Consider the following 12,276-nt stretch of genomic DNA (forward strand, 5'->3'; position numbering starts at 1 on the left):
ACATGTGTGAGCCACCACATACAGCAAAACTTTCTTATAAGCAAATTTACTCTTGAAAATCCGTTAAGTTGCTCATGAAGTACAATTCTAATAAAGTTGATTTTATCTTCAGGATTGGAATAACTTGCTGTTCTTTTGGCTGAGCTGCAGATGAACTGGTAGGCTGGCATTTAAGAGCCATCTTACATAAAAAATAACTTTATTTGCATAGCATGAACGCATGTTATTGCATTATCCATATTATGTAACATTATAAAATATTTAATGTTTTCCATTAAAAGACCCTTACTGGGTACCTTCAACTTGCCAGGTACTGTGCAAGGGTGGAACATCTGTCACATATTCCTTACCAATGCATCGATGTGGAAAAATAGGCTATTAGTTAACAGAATAGGAAAGCTACTTACTGAAGTGAAACTGACATTTAAAGAGATCGAGAAAAAAAGTATAGTGCTCTTCAGGGAAAAAGCAGGTAGTTATGTGAACCATATGACTTCCGTATCTTGAGAAACAAGTTCCTGTAGAGTCATCTTTCAACCCTCTAATATTCAGTGATTTATGAAGACTTGGGTCATCATTGAAGGAATGCTGGTTTACAGCAAATTCCAAGTATTTACTACTGGAATTAATCATGTAAGAAACTCCAAATAATGCTATTTACTTAGCAAAATAAAAATAATTTTTACTAGGAAAATTTCAAAAATATCTTTAAGTGAACTGGTTAATAAATCCTTTTAAGACATGTACTTCTAAGGAAAGAAGTTATTCAAGACAAATAAACTACTTATCTAGTCTTTCACTTATCCCGAAAAATATTTTATGGGTTGTCATAAAACAAAAACCCCAGCAGCCATAATAGTGGGATCTCCTGGAGAGAGCAATAGTGGGCGATTACACCAAGGAGTACCACATCCCTTTGCCATTCAACAGAGTTGAATTTTGCTAAAAATACAGATCACAGGCAGCCTTGATGAGGAAATTAATTAACTCTTAATGCTTGACAGAGGTTGAAAAATGAAAAACAGTATTCCTACACCTGTCTTGAAGTCAGCCCTGGGTAGGGAGGGTTTATGGCGGATGGTGTGTGCAAAACCTATACAGCTTTTTTTTAGGTAGTGGTGGAGGTATTACCTTCTCTCCTAGATGATTCGTCCATCACTGGTGCCAAACTACAGCTGTTTTGCTAAAAATGTGGCAATTCAACGTGCAGAAAAGGTAACGTTGTGGGAAAGCACTGACTCTTAAGATCTTACTAACAGCTTTTTACTGTGTGACCCTGAACAACCATTAACCTTTATTTTCTTATCTGTAAGTCAAGAACATATGGCCCATAATCTTAAGGGATAGGAAAAGGGTCAAATAAACTGAAACTTCAAAAAGCATTTTGTGAACTGTAAAACACAGTATATGTAAAAAGTCTAAAAGACGACAGAAACTTAAACAATTCAGAGAAAAATTCTACTGTGAACATTTTATTTTGACAAAACAAACTTTACAGATTTTACAATCTCCCAAATTTCACTTATTTAAAAAAAGGAGAGACAAGGCAACCTAGACTCCAAGATTTCAGGCATGAAAAAACTAGTACCAGATATTCAAGTTATATATGCGAACTGCATTTTACATACCATGAAAGTGAAATGTGACAAACACTCACTAGTTTCAAGTGTACCTTATAAGAAACACATGGACATACTTGGGTTTTTTAACCACATGGTCTCATATCAATAAACATGTAAGTATCTGACATACATTTTTCCATTAAAGGTAGGCGCAACTCTATGAATATCAAATTATAATCTTGCTTTTTATAATCTTGACTGGAAACTGAAAAATAAGAGGAATGTAGAGTTAAGTAGCCAAAAATGCTACTTACTGCACAAACAAGCACATCATGAAAAGGAATGCTAGTAGTTCCCCTCAGGAATGGGTTTTTGAAAATTTAAAATATTATTTTATCAGAAAAGTTAAAGCCTTTGGGGTAAAACCACGGTAAATGACATATTGACTCAATCTCTAAAGCCCTAGCAAATTATAGATTTTGTGCAATTAGTGACCAACATATACATTTAAGAGATAATACTGACTGTTCACCAGAACCTTCTGATGGTTCTGAAACATCTACTCTTTAGAGTTATTTCAGCTTTACATGTCTATGAAATTTAAGATTCCTCAATGGGACGTCATAGCTTATTCCGCACTAGATACAGGCAATATGTATAGATTTAGCACAAATGACTACTTCTCACCTTCCAGGAGCCTATTTTTATTTATACAAAATTAGATTGGTTTTTCACCCACGTGTATGCATAAGTGCTTCTCAAATTTGCACAGTTCATATCTAAAATCCCACAACAAAAGGCAATCGAATGGATAATAGTTTAGGTATTTCATATTTTCATTCATCTTTTTTCTTTTTTTTTTGAGACAGAGTCTCCGTTGCCCAGGCTGGAGTGCAGTGGCATGATCTTGGCTCATTGCAACCTTCGCCTCTCAGGTTTAAGTGATTCTCATGCCTCAGCCTCCTAAGTAGCTAGGACTATAGGAACGCACCACCACACCCAGCTAATTTTTGTATTTTTAGAAGAGACACGTTTTTACCATGTTGGCCAGGCTGGTTTCAAACTCCTGGCCTCAAGTGATCCACCTACCTCGGCCTTCCAAAATGCTGGGATCACAGGCGTGAGCCACTATGCCCGGCCTTTCATCCGTCTTTAAACAAATTCAATGACCATCTAGAGACAGACGTGACAAAAGTGTTACAAATTTCTGTGCATTTTCTATGAATTGCTTTGTGCAGTTCACACATGGGTTCATTCACCCTGCAGACTGTGAACTTCCTTATCCTGTAGTCTGTAGGTACTTAGGTTTCAGCAATTACATGACCCAAAAGACTAAAGGAGAAGGACTTGTTTAAATTAGTCCCTCTCAAAAACTGTTTCCAATTTTATGACAAACAGATTTCATATGCTTGTGGGTTAAATTTTAAAGTAATTATGAAGCCATTTACTCTAATATAAATGAATGAAATGTAATTAAGAACCACACTTAAGTCCTTAATTTTAATGAATGGTATTTTTCATTTATATACAAAGGAATTTAATAGCCAGCAGCATTTAAATATAGAAATAGTCCCATATCTTCTCTATTCCCTTTTATAAAGTGCCATTTTAACTGGGTAGATTTACTACCCAGATTTTCAGTAACTACAGGATAGGTATCTAATTGTCAAGAAAAGGTTGGAAAATTAAGTTTAGCATTTTAAACATTTATAAAACATTGCTATAAGTCATAGAGACTACAATGTAGTAAAATAAAAAGTGTACCTTACGTGAGGATCATTAAGTTGGTTTAATAATTATTTCACAGAAACATGGGCTCATGAGCCAATTTGTGCTAATTATTTAAACCAGAAACAGTTTCTGTAAGTAATTCAGCTCTAAGCACCATTAAACAGGGTTATGCCAAGTAGAACAATGGTTATATGATCCTCAGAATAAACACCCCAGCAAATGCAAACTTTTAGAATAGTAACACAAGTTAGTGAGAATCCGAAGGAGAGGCAACATTTTATTTAAAACTATCATAGGCTGCTAAGTGCCCTCTTTAAATAAAATTTTGTGTAGTTATTAATGTACCTTAACACTGGTGTACCTTAATAGTGGTGTTAGAGATAGCTGGAAACCATACTACAGAAGTTGCCTGTTTCTTTTGTTCAGTGATTAAAACTGAAATTGCTTTTACAAAAATAATTTAACTGCTACTTACAATATACATAAAATACCAAGAGGATTCCTATTTTATTCACATTATTACCTAATTAGTATTTTTGCATTTCAACTTTGATCTGACCTTCAGTAGTACCTTAAAATGCAAATGCAATTAGTAAAAAATGGGGCAGCCTGTCGTTTTCACACTCAGAAATACTACCAGTTTCATTACAATTTGCATTTTTTTGTTGCTCTTGAAAGAGTAACCCCTTATAAAATCAGATACATAAAAAGTGCACTATTCCTTACTTTGCAGACATCCAGGAATGGTTAAAGCAAAGGAACTCTCATTCATTCATTCTGTTCCCCCAATTTAGATACATTTCTAGTCTCCAGAAACGGGCTCCAGGGCAGGGAAGTGGAGGGCAGAAAAGAGGCACAGGTCAAGGTATGATGAATCTCTTAAAAGAAATCCACTTTCCCCAGAAGGCTAACCTGAAGGGAACTCCGCCCCATCCATTCCAGTCCCTCAAGTAAGAATGCATAATTTAGCTTGTCCTTCTGGTCTCATTTCCTTACAACACCTAGTATTCAATTTCCTAAGACAAATAACCCTTCTAAAAGAAACAATTTTTACCCAAATACATTGGACTTTGGTCTCAATTTGAAGGAGGACGAGTGGCCTTTAACAGACCGTTCCTCCTCCACTTCCTCCTCCCCGCCACCCTCCAGTGGCTGTTCTGGGTCCCTGAAAGAGGGTGTGGTGTGGACAATCTGGGTTCTGAAGCGGATTTTGTTGAGTCTGGGTTTTATACGTCCACTAGAGCTGCCTGAGGCTTTGCGCCCTGGATCCTTGGCTTTGCCTCCGACCCACCCCTCAGCCAAGTGGTGATGTTGGTGATGGTGATGGTAGTGATGGTCTCCTCCATCATCTAGGACGTGTGAGAGTTTGTAGGTGATGAGATGCGAGGGAAGCACCTTTGAAAGCCTCCAGCGCCCACCGCTGCTACCCGCGGCGCTTTCCCCGTCACCCTCGTCCAGGGCTCCCACCAGGTTCTTGATCTCCTCAGCGATGCTCTGACTCAGGTACTGGGAGGCCTTTTTCCCACTGTAGTCCCTGATGTCCACATCGGCGTCGTAGGCCCCCACCAGCAGCTTCACGACCTCCACGTGCCCGTGCATGGCTGCCAAGTGGAGGGCGGTGTAACCCCCGCTCGTCCTGGCGTTGATGTTCACCGGCAGCTGGTGTTTGTTGGCGAAGTTGACTAGCATGGCCAGAAGCTCCTGCCTTCCGTGCTTGGCGGCCCAATGCAGGCAAGTGAAGCCGGTAATGAAGTCCCGCTTGACCAGCAGGCCGGGCTCGCAGGTGAGCAAGCCCTCCAGGCTGTCCCACTTGCCATCGGAGGCAGAGAGCATCCAAGCGTGCTCCAGGGGGTCTAGCGTCACGGAGCTTCCGCCGCTGCTCTCCTCCTCCGCGGACGACGAGGCCACCGATGCGCTGTCTGAGTCGCCACCGCCTCTGCCGCGTCCTCCCCCGGAGGAGCTGCCCGGGCTGCTGCCCCCGGGACACACGCTCCTCTTCAGCTGCGGGGAGCTGCCCATCACCAGGTCGCGGAAGTTCTGGCGGGCCGGCCTCTGTGCGGTGGCCCCGCAAAGGGAGCTGCTCCTGTCCGCCTCCTCGCAGCCATGGGGCGGGGGTTCCAGGTCCTCACTGGGTCCCGGGGCCGGAGTCCGGGGCAGGGGCTGCACTTCGCGCCGCGAGTTCTTCCTGCGAGCCCCGGCGCTCAGGGGCGGCCCGTGAGCGGCGGCGTGGGGCTCTCCCTCGCCCAGCTCCCGGCCCTGTCCAAGGAGCGCCTCCGGGGCCGCTGCGTCGGGGAGCCGATCGCGCACCTCGGGCCCGGCCGGGCAGTCGGGGGCCTCGGGCTCGGCGGTCACCTGGATTCGCGGCGGGTCCCCGGAGGGCTCGGACGGCCCCTCACAGAACCTCTTCTTGAGGTGCACGTACTTGGCGCCGTCGGCGGGATCGACGCGCACCGTGGCCACGGCGTTCACCAGTTCCTTGAAGTGCGCGCGGGCCCGGGCGCGCTGCTCGGGTTCGCCGCCCAGTGCGCCCCTGAAGTGCTGCACCAGCTCCGCATGCAGGGCCCGGCCCCCGCGCTCCGCCAGGAAGCGCAGCACCGCCTCGGGGCCCAGCACTGCCTCGGGGCCCCACTCTGCCGACCCCTCCATCCTAGACCGCGCTGCTCCCCCGCCAGCGAGCGGCTCAGCGCGGTCCCATCGCGGCGGGCTCCCAGCGGCCGTCTCCCGACGACGGCGGAGTCTGGCGGGCTCAGCGGGCTGCCAGCCTAGGCGTCACAGGCCGGAGAACTCGGCCACCGCCTCACTGGGCCGCGCCCGGGGGGACACGCCCCCCGCATCCCCGCCCCGCGCCCACGACAACAGGCCACGCCCACTTCCGCTCCCCCTGTATCAGCCACACCCACCTAGGGCGGCCTCGCCTCAGGGCCCGCCCACTTCCGGCCTCGCGTGGGCCGCAATCACTGTTCCGCAGTTCCCGCCTGCATTCCTCGCGCCCTCTTCCTGGAGTCACGGCTCTCCTTCAGCCCGCCCCAATACTGACACTCAGTCCTCAGTCGTGGAGGGCAGCTCCCGCGAGGGGCTCGTTTGGCTAACTCAAAACGCTCAGCGCGCACCACAGGGCGTCCGCCCCGACCCCGCCCCCCGTCCACCGTCTCCGGAGGCCTCCAGCTCGGCCCCGCCCCTGTCCCTTCCCTGTGGCGGAGCCGCCTGGCCTAGCGCCCCGCCCGTTACTGCAGCGCTCCCGCCTTCCCGCCGCCGTTGTCGGGACCAGCCGCTCGGGGCCGGGCTGATACAGCCGCTTCACCGCGCCCCTGCCCGCGACCATGGCCTCCTCCGAGGTGGCGCGGCACTTGGTGAGTCCCGCCGACGCCGGGGCCCCCGCCCCGAGCTCCTCGGCCCCCGCGGGACTTCCCGGATTTCGACCCCGGTCCGCCGGCCCCCTGGTCCGGCCCGGGATTGTGACCCGCGCCCCCTCGGGCCCCGCCTGCCCAGTCCTTCCCGGCTTCCGCGGCGGCCAGGCGCCTGGGGCGGGAGAGGAGCCTCTGCGGAGCCTGGGCGCGGCCGGACACCGGCTCGCGGGGCACGGGGCGCGGTGCCAGCGTCGGGACGGTGGGGGAGTTCTTGAACGACTTCCCGGTCTTTGCCAAAAGTTAAATCCACAGCGGTGATTGTGGGTCTCTAAATGGCTGTAACGGTGTTGAGCGCGCAGTGCGGACTGACTGAATAGCGGTCATCTTTTACAGCCGTGAGCACTTCCCAGCCTCCCTGCCCCCGGGAGAAAGCCCGGCTTCCCTGGCTTTTCAAAAGCTTTCCCGTTTTACCCAATGGTGTGGTCGTCCAAGTTTTCCTCCATTAGGATTTTGAACCGTTTTTTTTTTTCCCGCCTTGACTCTTTTGTACTCTAAAAGAACGCGTTTGTTCATTGTTTTGAACCTTTCCAGTTACTTTTGTATATTTATTTCGCTTGCTAGTAAGCCAGCGGTTTTCAAAGTGTCGTTACAACTATTTTCGTAATAGTACCAAGGACCTGTACATTGAGTTTTCCAAAGGCTACATGATATGGAATGATACTGCCGTTTGGAGGGTCGATGTCTGTGTATTCTTTTTTTTTTTTTGATACGGAGTCTCGCTCTGTCGCCCAGGCTGGAGTGCAGTGGCCAGATCTCAGCTCACTGCAAGCTCCGGTCTGTGTATTCTTAAAAACAAATTCTCCCTTTTAATTTCTGATAGTAAACATTAGTGGCTTTAATATATGTAAACAAAAGCCCTTTGGAGGCTGGAGACCAAAAAGTTTGAGAACTACTTTCCTAAGCAGCCTCCTACATGAGAAGTTTAAATTGTAGAAAGAGTTCAGATTGTAGGCTGAGAGATTAGAGGATCCCTCCAAAGTGACACTGTTGGTTTGTTTTATAGAACCTGGACAAAGATTTTTCTCCCCAATTCAGCCCAGGTCTCTTTTCATTCTATCGCGTGTTTTAAAAAAATCTCAAATTTTCTGTTTGGAGCCCCTTGTCTCAGTTGCGGTGTTTGTGTGCATGTGTGAGTGAGGGAGAATTGAGGGGTCCTGGTGAGGAAAATGTGTTTTATAAACTCTTTGATTCGTAGAGTACGTATCCAGACAGGCTTGAGCAGAAGAGAGCACTTCATTTAGCTGATGTTAGATTTCTTTTTAATTGTACTTAATTTGCTTTGAGACTAACTTATTTTCGAATTAAACTTTATTTTGCATTAATTGTAGATTCGTATGCAGTTGTAAGAAATAATGCAGTATAGAGAGCACCCTTTACCCAGCTTGCCACAGTAATATCTGGCAAACCCGTAGTATGATATCACAACCAAGATATTGTCATTGATTGCTACAGTGAAGATAAAGGATGTTCCCAGGACCAGGAGGATCCCATAGTGCCTTTTTATAACCACACTCACTTCTTTCCTGCCCTGCCTCCTTCTTAACCCCAGACAATCAGTGATTCGTTTTTATTCCTATAGTTTTGTCATTCCAAGACTTATATAATGGAATCACCCAGTTAGTAACCTTTTGAGATTGGATTTTTTTTTACTCGGCAAAGTTCTGGAGATTCATCCAGGTTGTTGCATGTATCTGTAGTTTGCTGATGTCGTATTCCATGGTATGATTGTGCCACAGTTTGAAGGACATCTAGGTTGTTTTCAGTTTTTGGCTCTTGGGAATAAAGCTGCTATAAACATTCATGTACAGTAACTCATAATGTAAGCATAAGTCTTCAGTTCTCTGGGGTAGATGCCCAGGAATACAATTGTTGGGTCATATGGTAATTGCATGCTTAGTTTTATAAGAAACTGCCAAACTTTCTCAGAATGGCTGTATTATTTTCCATCCCCACCAGAAGAGTAGGAGAGGTCGTTTCTGCACATCCTCACCGGCATTTGGTGTTGTCCCTATTTTTAATTTAGCCATTCTTATAGGTGTATGGTGACACCTCATGGTGATTTTAACTTGCATTTCTCACATTGTCACCCAGGCTAGAGTGCTGTGGTGCCAACATGGCTCACTTCAACCTCAGCCTCGACCTCCTGGGCTCAAGCGATCCTCCTGCCTCAGCCACCCCAAGTAGCTAGGACTATAGGTGTGCACCACCGCACCCGGCTAATTTTTGTATTTTTTGTAGAGGCAGGGGTGTGACCATGTTGCCCTGGCTGGTCTCAAACTCCGGGGCTCAAGTGATCGTCCCATCTCAGCCTCCCAACATGTTGCCTATTTTCTAGTTAGATTTTTTTTTTTTTTCTGTTGGGTTTAAAGTTTTTCAGGCATACTAAATTCCAGTCCTTTCTCAGATATGTCATCTGCAAATGTTTTCTCTTAGTTTGTAGTTTATCTTTTCATCTTCTAATAGGGTCTTTTGCAAAGCAAAATTTTTAAGTGTTGTTGCAATTTGTCATTTTTTCCTTTTATGGACTGTGCTTTTGGTGTCAAGTTTAAGAACTCTTTGCCTAACCTTAGATCCCAAAGATTTTCTCGTATTTTTTTTCCTAAAAGTTTTATAGTTTATATTTCATATTTATGTTATGACCCATTTTGAGTTAATTTTTCTGTTAGGTGTCAGACTTAAGTTGAGGGCCATTTTTTGGCCTATGGATGTCCAGTTGCTCCAGCACCATTTGTTGAATAGACTCGCTTTCAATTACTGAATTGTTGATGCACTTTTGTCAAAGTCAGTTGAGCATATTTGTGTGGGTCTATTTCAGTCTGTTTCTGGATTCTCCATTAGCACACAGTCTTGATTCCTGTAGCTGTGTACATCTGAAATAAGGTAGACTGATTTCTCCCACTTGATTCCCCTCTCCCCCAGATTTTTAGGTACTCTAGTTCTGTGCCTTTTTGTGTAAGTTTTAGAATCATCTTATCTATATTTACAAATAATTTTGCTGGGATTTTGAGAGGAATTACATTCAATGTTTATATCAATTTAGGGAGAATTGATAGCTTTACTATGTTGAATTTTCTAAATCATGTACATAGTATTTCTCTTCATTTCTCACTCTCGTTTTTTTGGAGACGGAGTGTTGCTCTGTCACCCAGGCTGGAGTTCAATAGCGTGATCTCAGCTTACTGCAACCTCCACCTCCTGGTTCAAACGATTCTCATACCCCAGCCTCCCGAGTAGCTGGGATTACAGACATGCGCCACCACACCTGGCTAATTTTTTGTCATTTTAGTAGACATGGGGTTTCTCCATGTTGATCAAGCTTGTCTTGAACTCCCAACCTCAGGTGATCCACCCGTCTCAATCTCCCAAAGTGTTGGGGTTACAGGCATGAGCCACCGTGCCCAGCCCAGACCTTTTATTAATAGAAGAGGATATTACAACTCAGGGAAGTAGCTGGGCACAGTCGCTCACACCTGTAATCCCAGCACTTTGGGAGACCCAGACAGATGGATCATGAGGTCAAGAGATCAAGACCTAATGACCTCATGGTGAAACCCCGTTTCTACTAAAAATACAGCAATTAGCTGGGCATGGTTGCGTGCACCTGTAGTCCCAGCTACTCGGGAGGCTGAGGCAGGAGGATCACTTGAACCTGGGAGGTGGAGGTTACAGTAAGCCGAGATTGTACTACTGCACTGCAGTCTGGCGACAGAGCAAGACTCTTTCTTAAAAAAAAAAAAAAAAAACACTTCAGGTAAGTTTAGTGTCTCGCTCAAGGAATCACAGCTAGTGATCGTGAGATTGCTCTGTGTCATATTGTCCCTGCCATTATCTCCACCATGCCCCTTATTAGGGAATTGCATCATTTTATGATTCAGGAGATCCTGACTGTATAATTAGTTATTGCTGACTGAGATAGTGGATCTTGAAACAGTGTTGAGTACAGTCCACTGACTGCCTTTTCCTCTCTTGAGAAACAGCCGTAATTTTCTACTTCTTCAGTTATCCTTACCTTTTAAGTGGTGTCTAAATCTTTGCAATTCCTGTCCACAATTGTCGTTTTCTGTTTTAGCTACAATGCTTCTGAACTTTTTTTCTCATTCCTTCTCAGTTATTCTTCAGTGAGGATAATTTTTGTATCTAAGAGGCTTCTCTCATTTGTTTTACTTTCTGTCTTGAAGTTGTGATTCTTAATTCTTTTCTTTCATGTCCTGTTAATTACCATCTCCGTGCCTTCGGATATTCCCATCTCTTCATCTGGAGATCCTATAATCATTGTAGTATAATGAAAGACTCAGTTCCCATGCTACTTCCTCTGAAGCATTCCCAGGGAACCCCAGCCCCTGGCAGTCAGGCTACTTCTCATTTGGCATTTGGTCATATGCTACCTTGCAGTACCTCCTAATTTATGTTTTTGTGTGGTTAACCTTTTGCATCAAGTAACCTCTGCATTTTTTCGTCCTTAATTAAATGATCTGCCTTCAGGAAGAGCAACCTGTGTTATTCTTTGTATCCTCCATAGCCGTACTCATACATCTTTGAGGACAGGTGTTGATTTTTTTATATGGAAAATATGTTATCTTGGACAATTTTATTCTTGCTGAATGTTAAATGAATAAATTATAAATGCTTGCAGGCAGCCAGGAGCTGTTTGTTCATCTACATGTATGTTCTAATGAAGCCCCACCTTCCCTAGGCTGTAACACTGATAGTCTCATGCTTTTCAGATATTCCCAGACTGATTTTCATTATAACGTAGTCCCAGACTCTGTTTGGATTAATTGATTGATTGAATGATTGATTGATTGATTGATTATATTTTGGTGTGTGGGAAAGAAAGAGAAGGATGCTCTTAAATTTTTATAATCCACTGCAGGATAGATTCCCTCTCTTCAAGAATACGTACAGGACCCTTGTTTTCAACCGTATTAATGTAATTTGTCTCTGCTTTAGATTTTGGGCATTCGTAGTATAAAATGCCTGATGCGCAAAGCTTTTGTAATGAGAACTTTAATTCTTACACTTTCTTCTGATTACATCTGGAAGGTTGATTTAGATAATGCTTTATTTAGAAAGTTTAATACTTTTTAGGATTTGTATCTACTACTGATTTAAGGATTATGGAGGAGGAATCACGTATCTCATAGTCATAATGACAAAAGTAAACTATTTTAAATTCTAATGTTAAACACCTTAAAACAAATAAGATTTAATAGCTTGGGATATAGCACTTATACTTTGTTGGTATTATTTTTAGTAAATAGGCTGCCTGGTCTGTGCCAGGTAGGATGGGGTTCCCAGCCCCTCCACACTAGTTTCAGCCTAACTTCACATAACCAAGGAGCTTATCAACGATAAGGTGGAAATGTGGCTATTCTCTGATTTCCTTTACCTTCCTCCCTTAAGAATCAGGTCAAGTTTATCCTGCCCTCTGTGTGGTCTGTATTTATGGGGATAGCAAGAAAGTCCTGTTGTCTTAGAGTGTGTGTTACATAGAAAGAGTTCACAAATTGTGAAATATTAGGTAGGGAGTATGTTGATGGATACCTTGAATGTTTAGTGAGTGTCCATGAGAAAAC

General features: G+C 44.6%; 2 protein-coding genes across 2 annotated transcripts in view; one reads left to right on the top strand and one right to left on the bottom strand.

The window, feature by feature from the left end:
- Positions 1-1,444: 1,444 nt before the first annotated feature.
- SOWAHC (sosondowah ankyrin repeat domain family member C) lies at positions 1,445-6,064 on the bottom strand. The gene has a single exon (XM_008008350.3). It carries the CDS (start codon positions 5,937-5,939, stop codon positions 4,344-4,346), a length of 1,596 nt encoding a protein of 531 aa, XP_008006541.2. The 5' UTR covers positions 5,940-6,064; the 3' UTR covers positions 1,445-4,343.
- Positions 6,065-6,270: 206 nt separating this feature from the next.
- The window catches only part of SEPTIN10 (septin 10), a 69,656-nt gene continuing 63,650 nt past the window's right edge, over positions 6,271-12,276 (top strand). The window contains exon 1 of the mRNA XM_008008354.3: positions 6,271-6,643. Within this exon, the coding sequence (XP_008006545.1) occupies positions 6,614-6,643 (30 nt within the window). The 5' untranslated portion in view covers positions 6,271-6,613. The remainder of the gene's footprint in view (positions 6,644-12,276) is intronic.

This window comes from Chlorocebus sabaeus, chromosome 14 (assembly GCF_047675955.1).
Source record: "Chlorocebus sabaeus isolate Y175 chromosome 14, mChlSab1.0.hap1, whole genome shotgun sequence".
Taxonomy (NCBI): domain Eukaryota; kingdom Metazoa; phylum Chordata; class Mammalia; order Primates; family Cercopithecidae; genus Chlorocebus; species Chlorocebus sabaeus.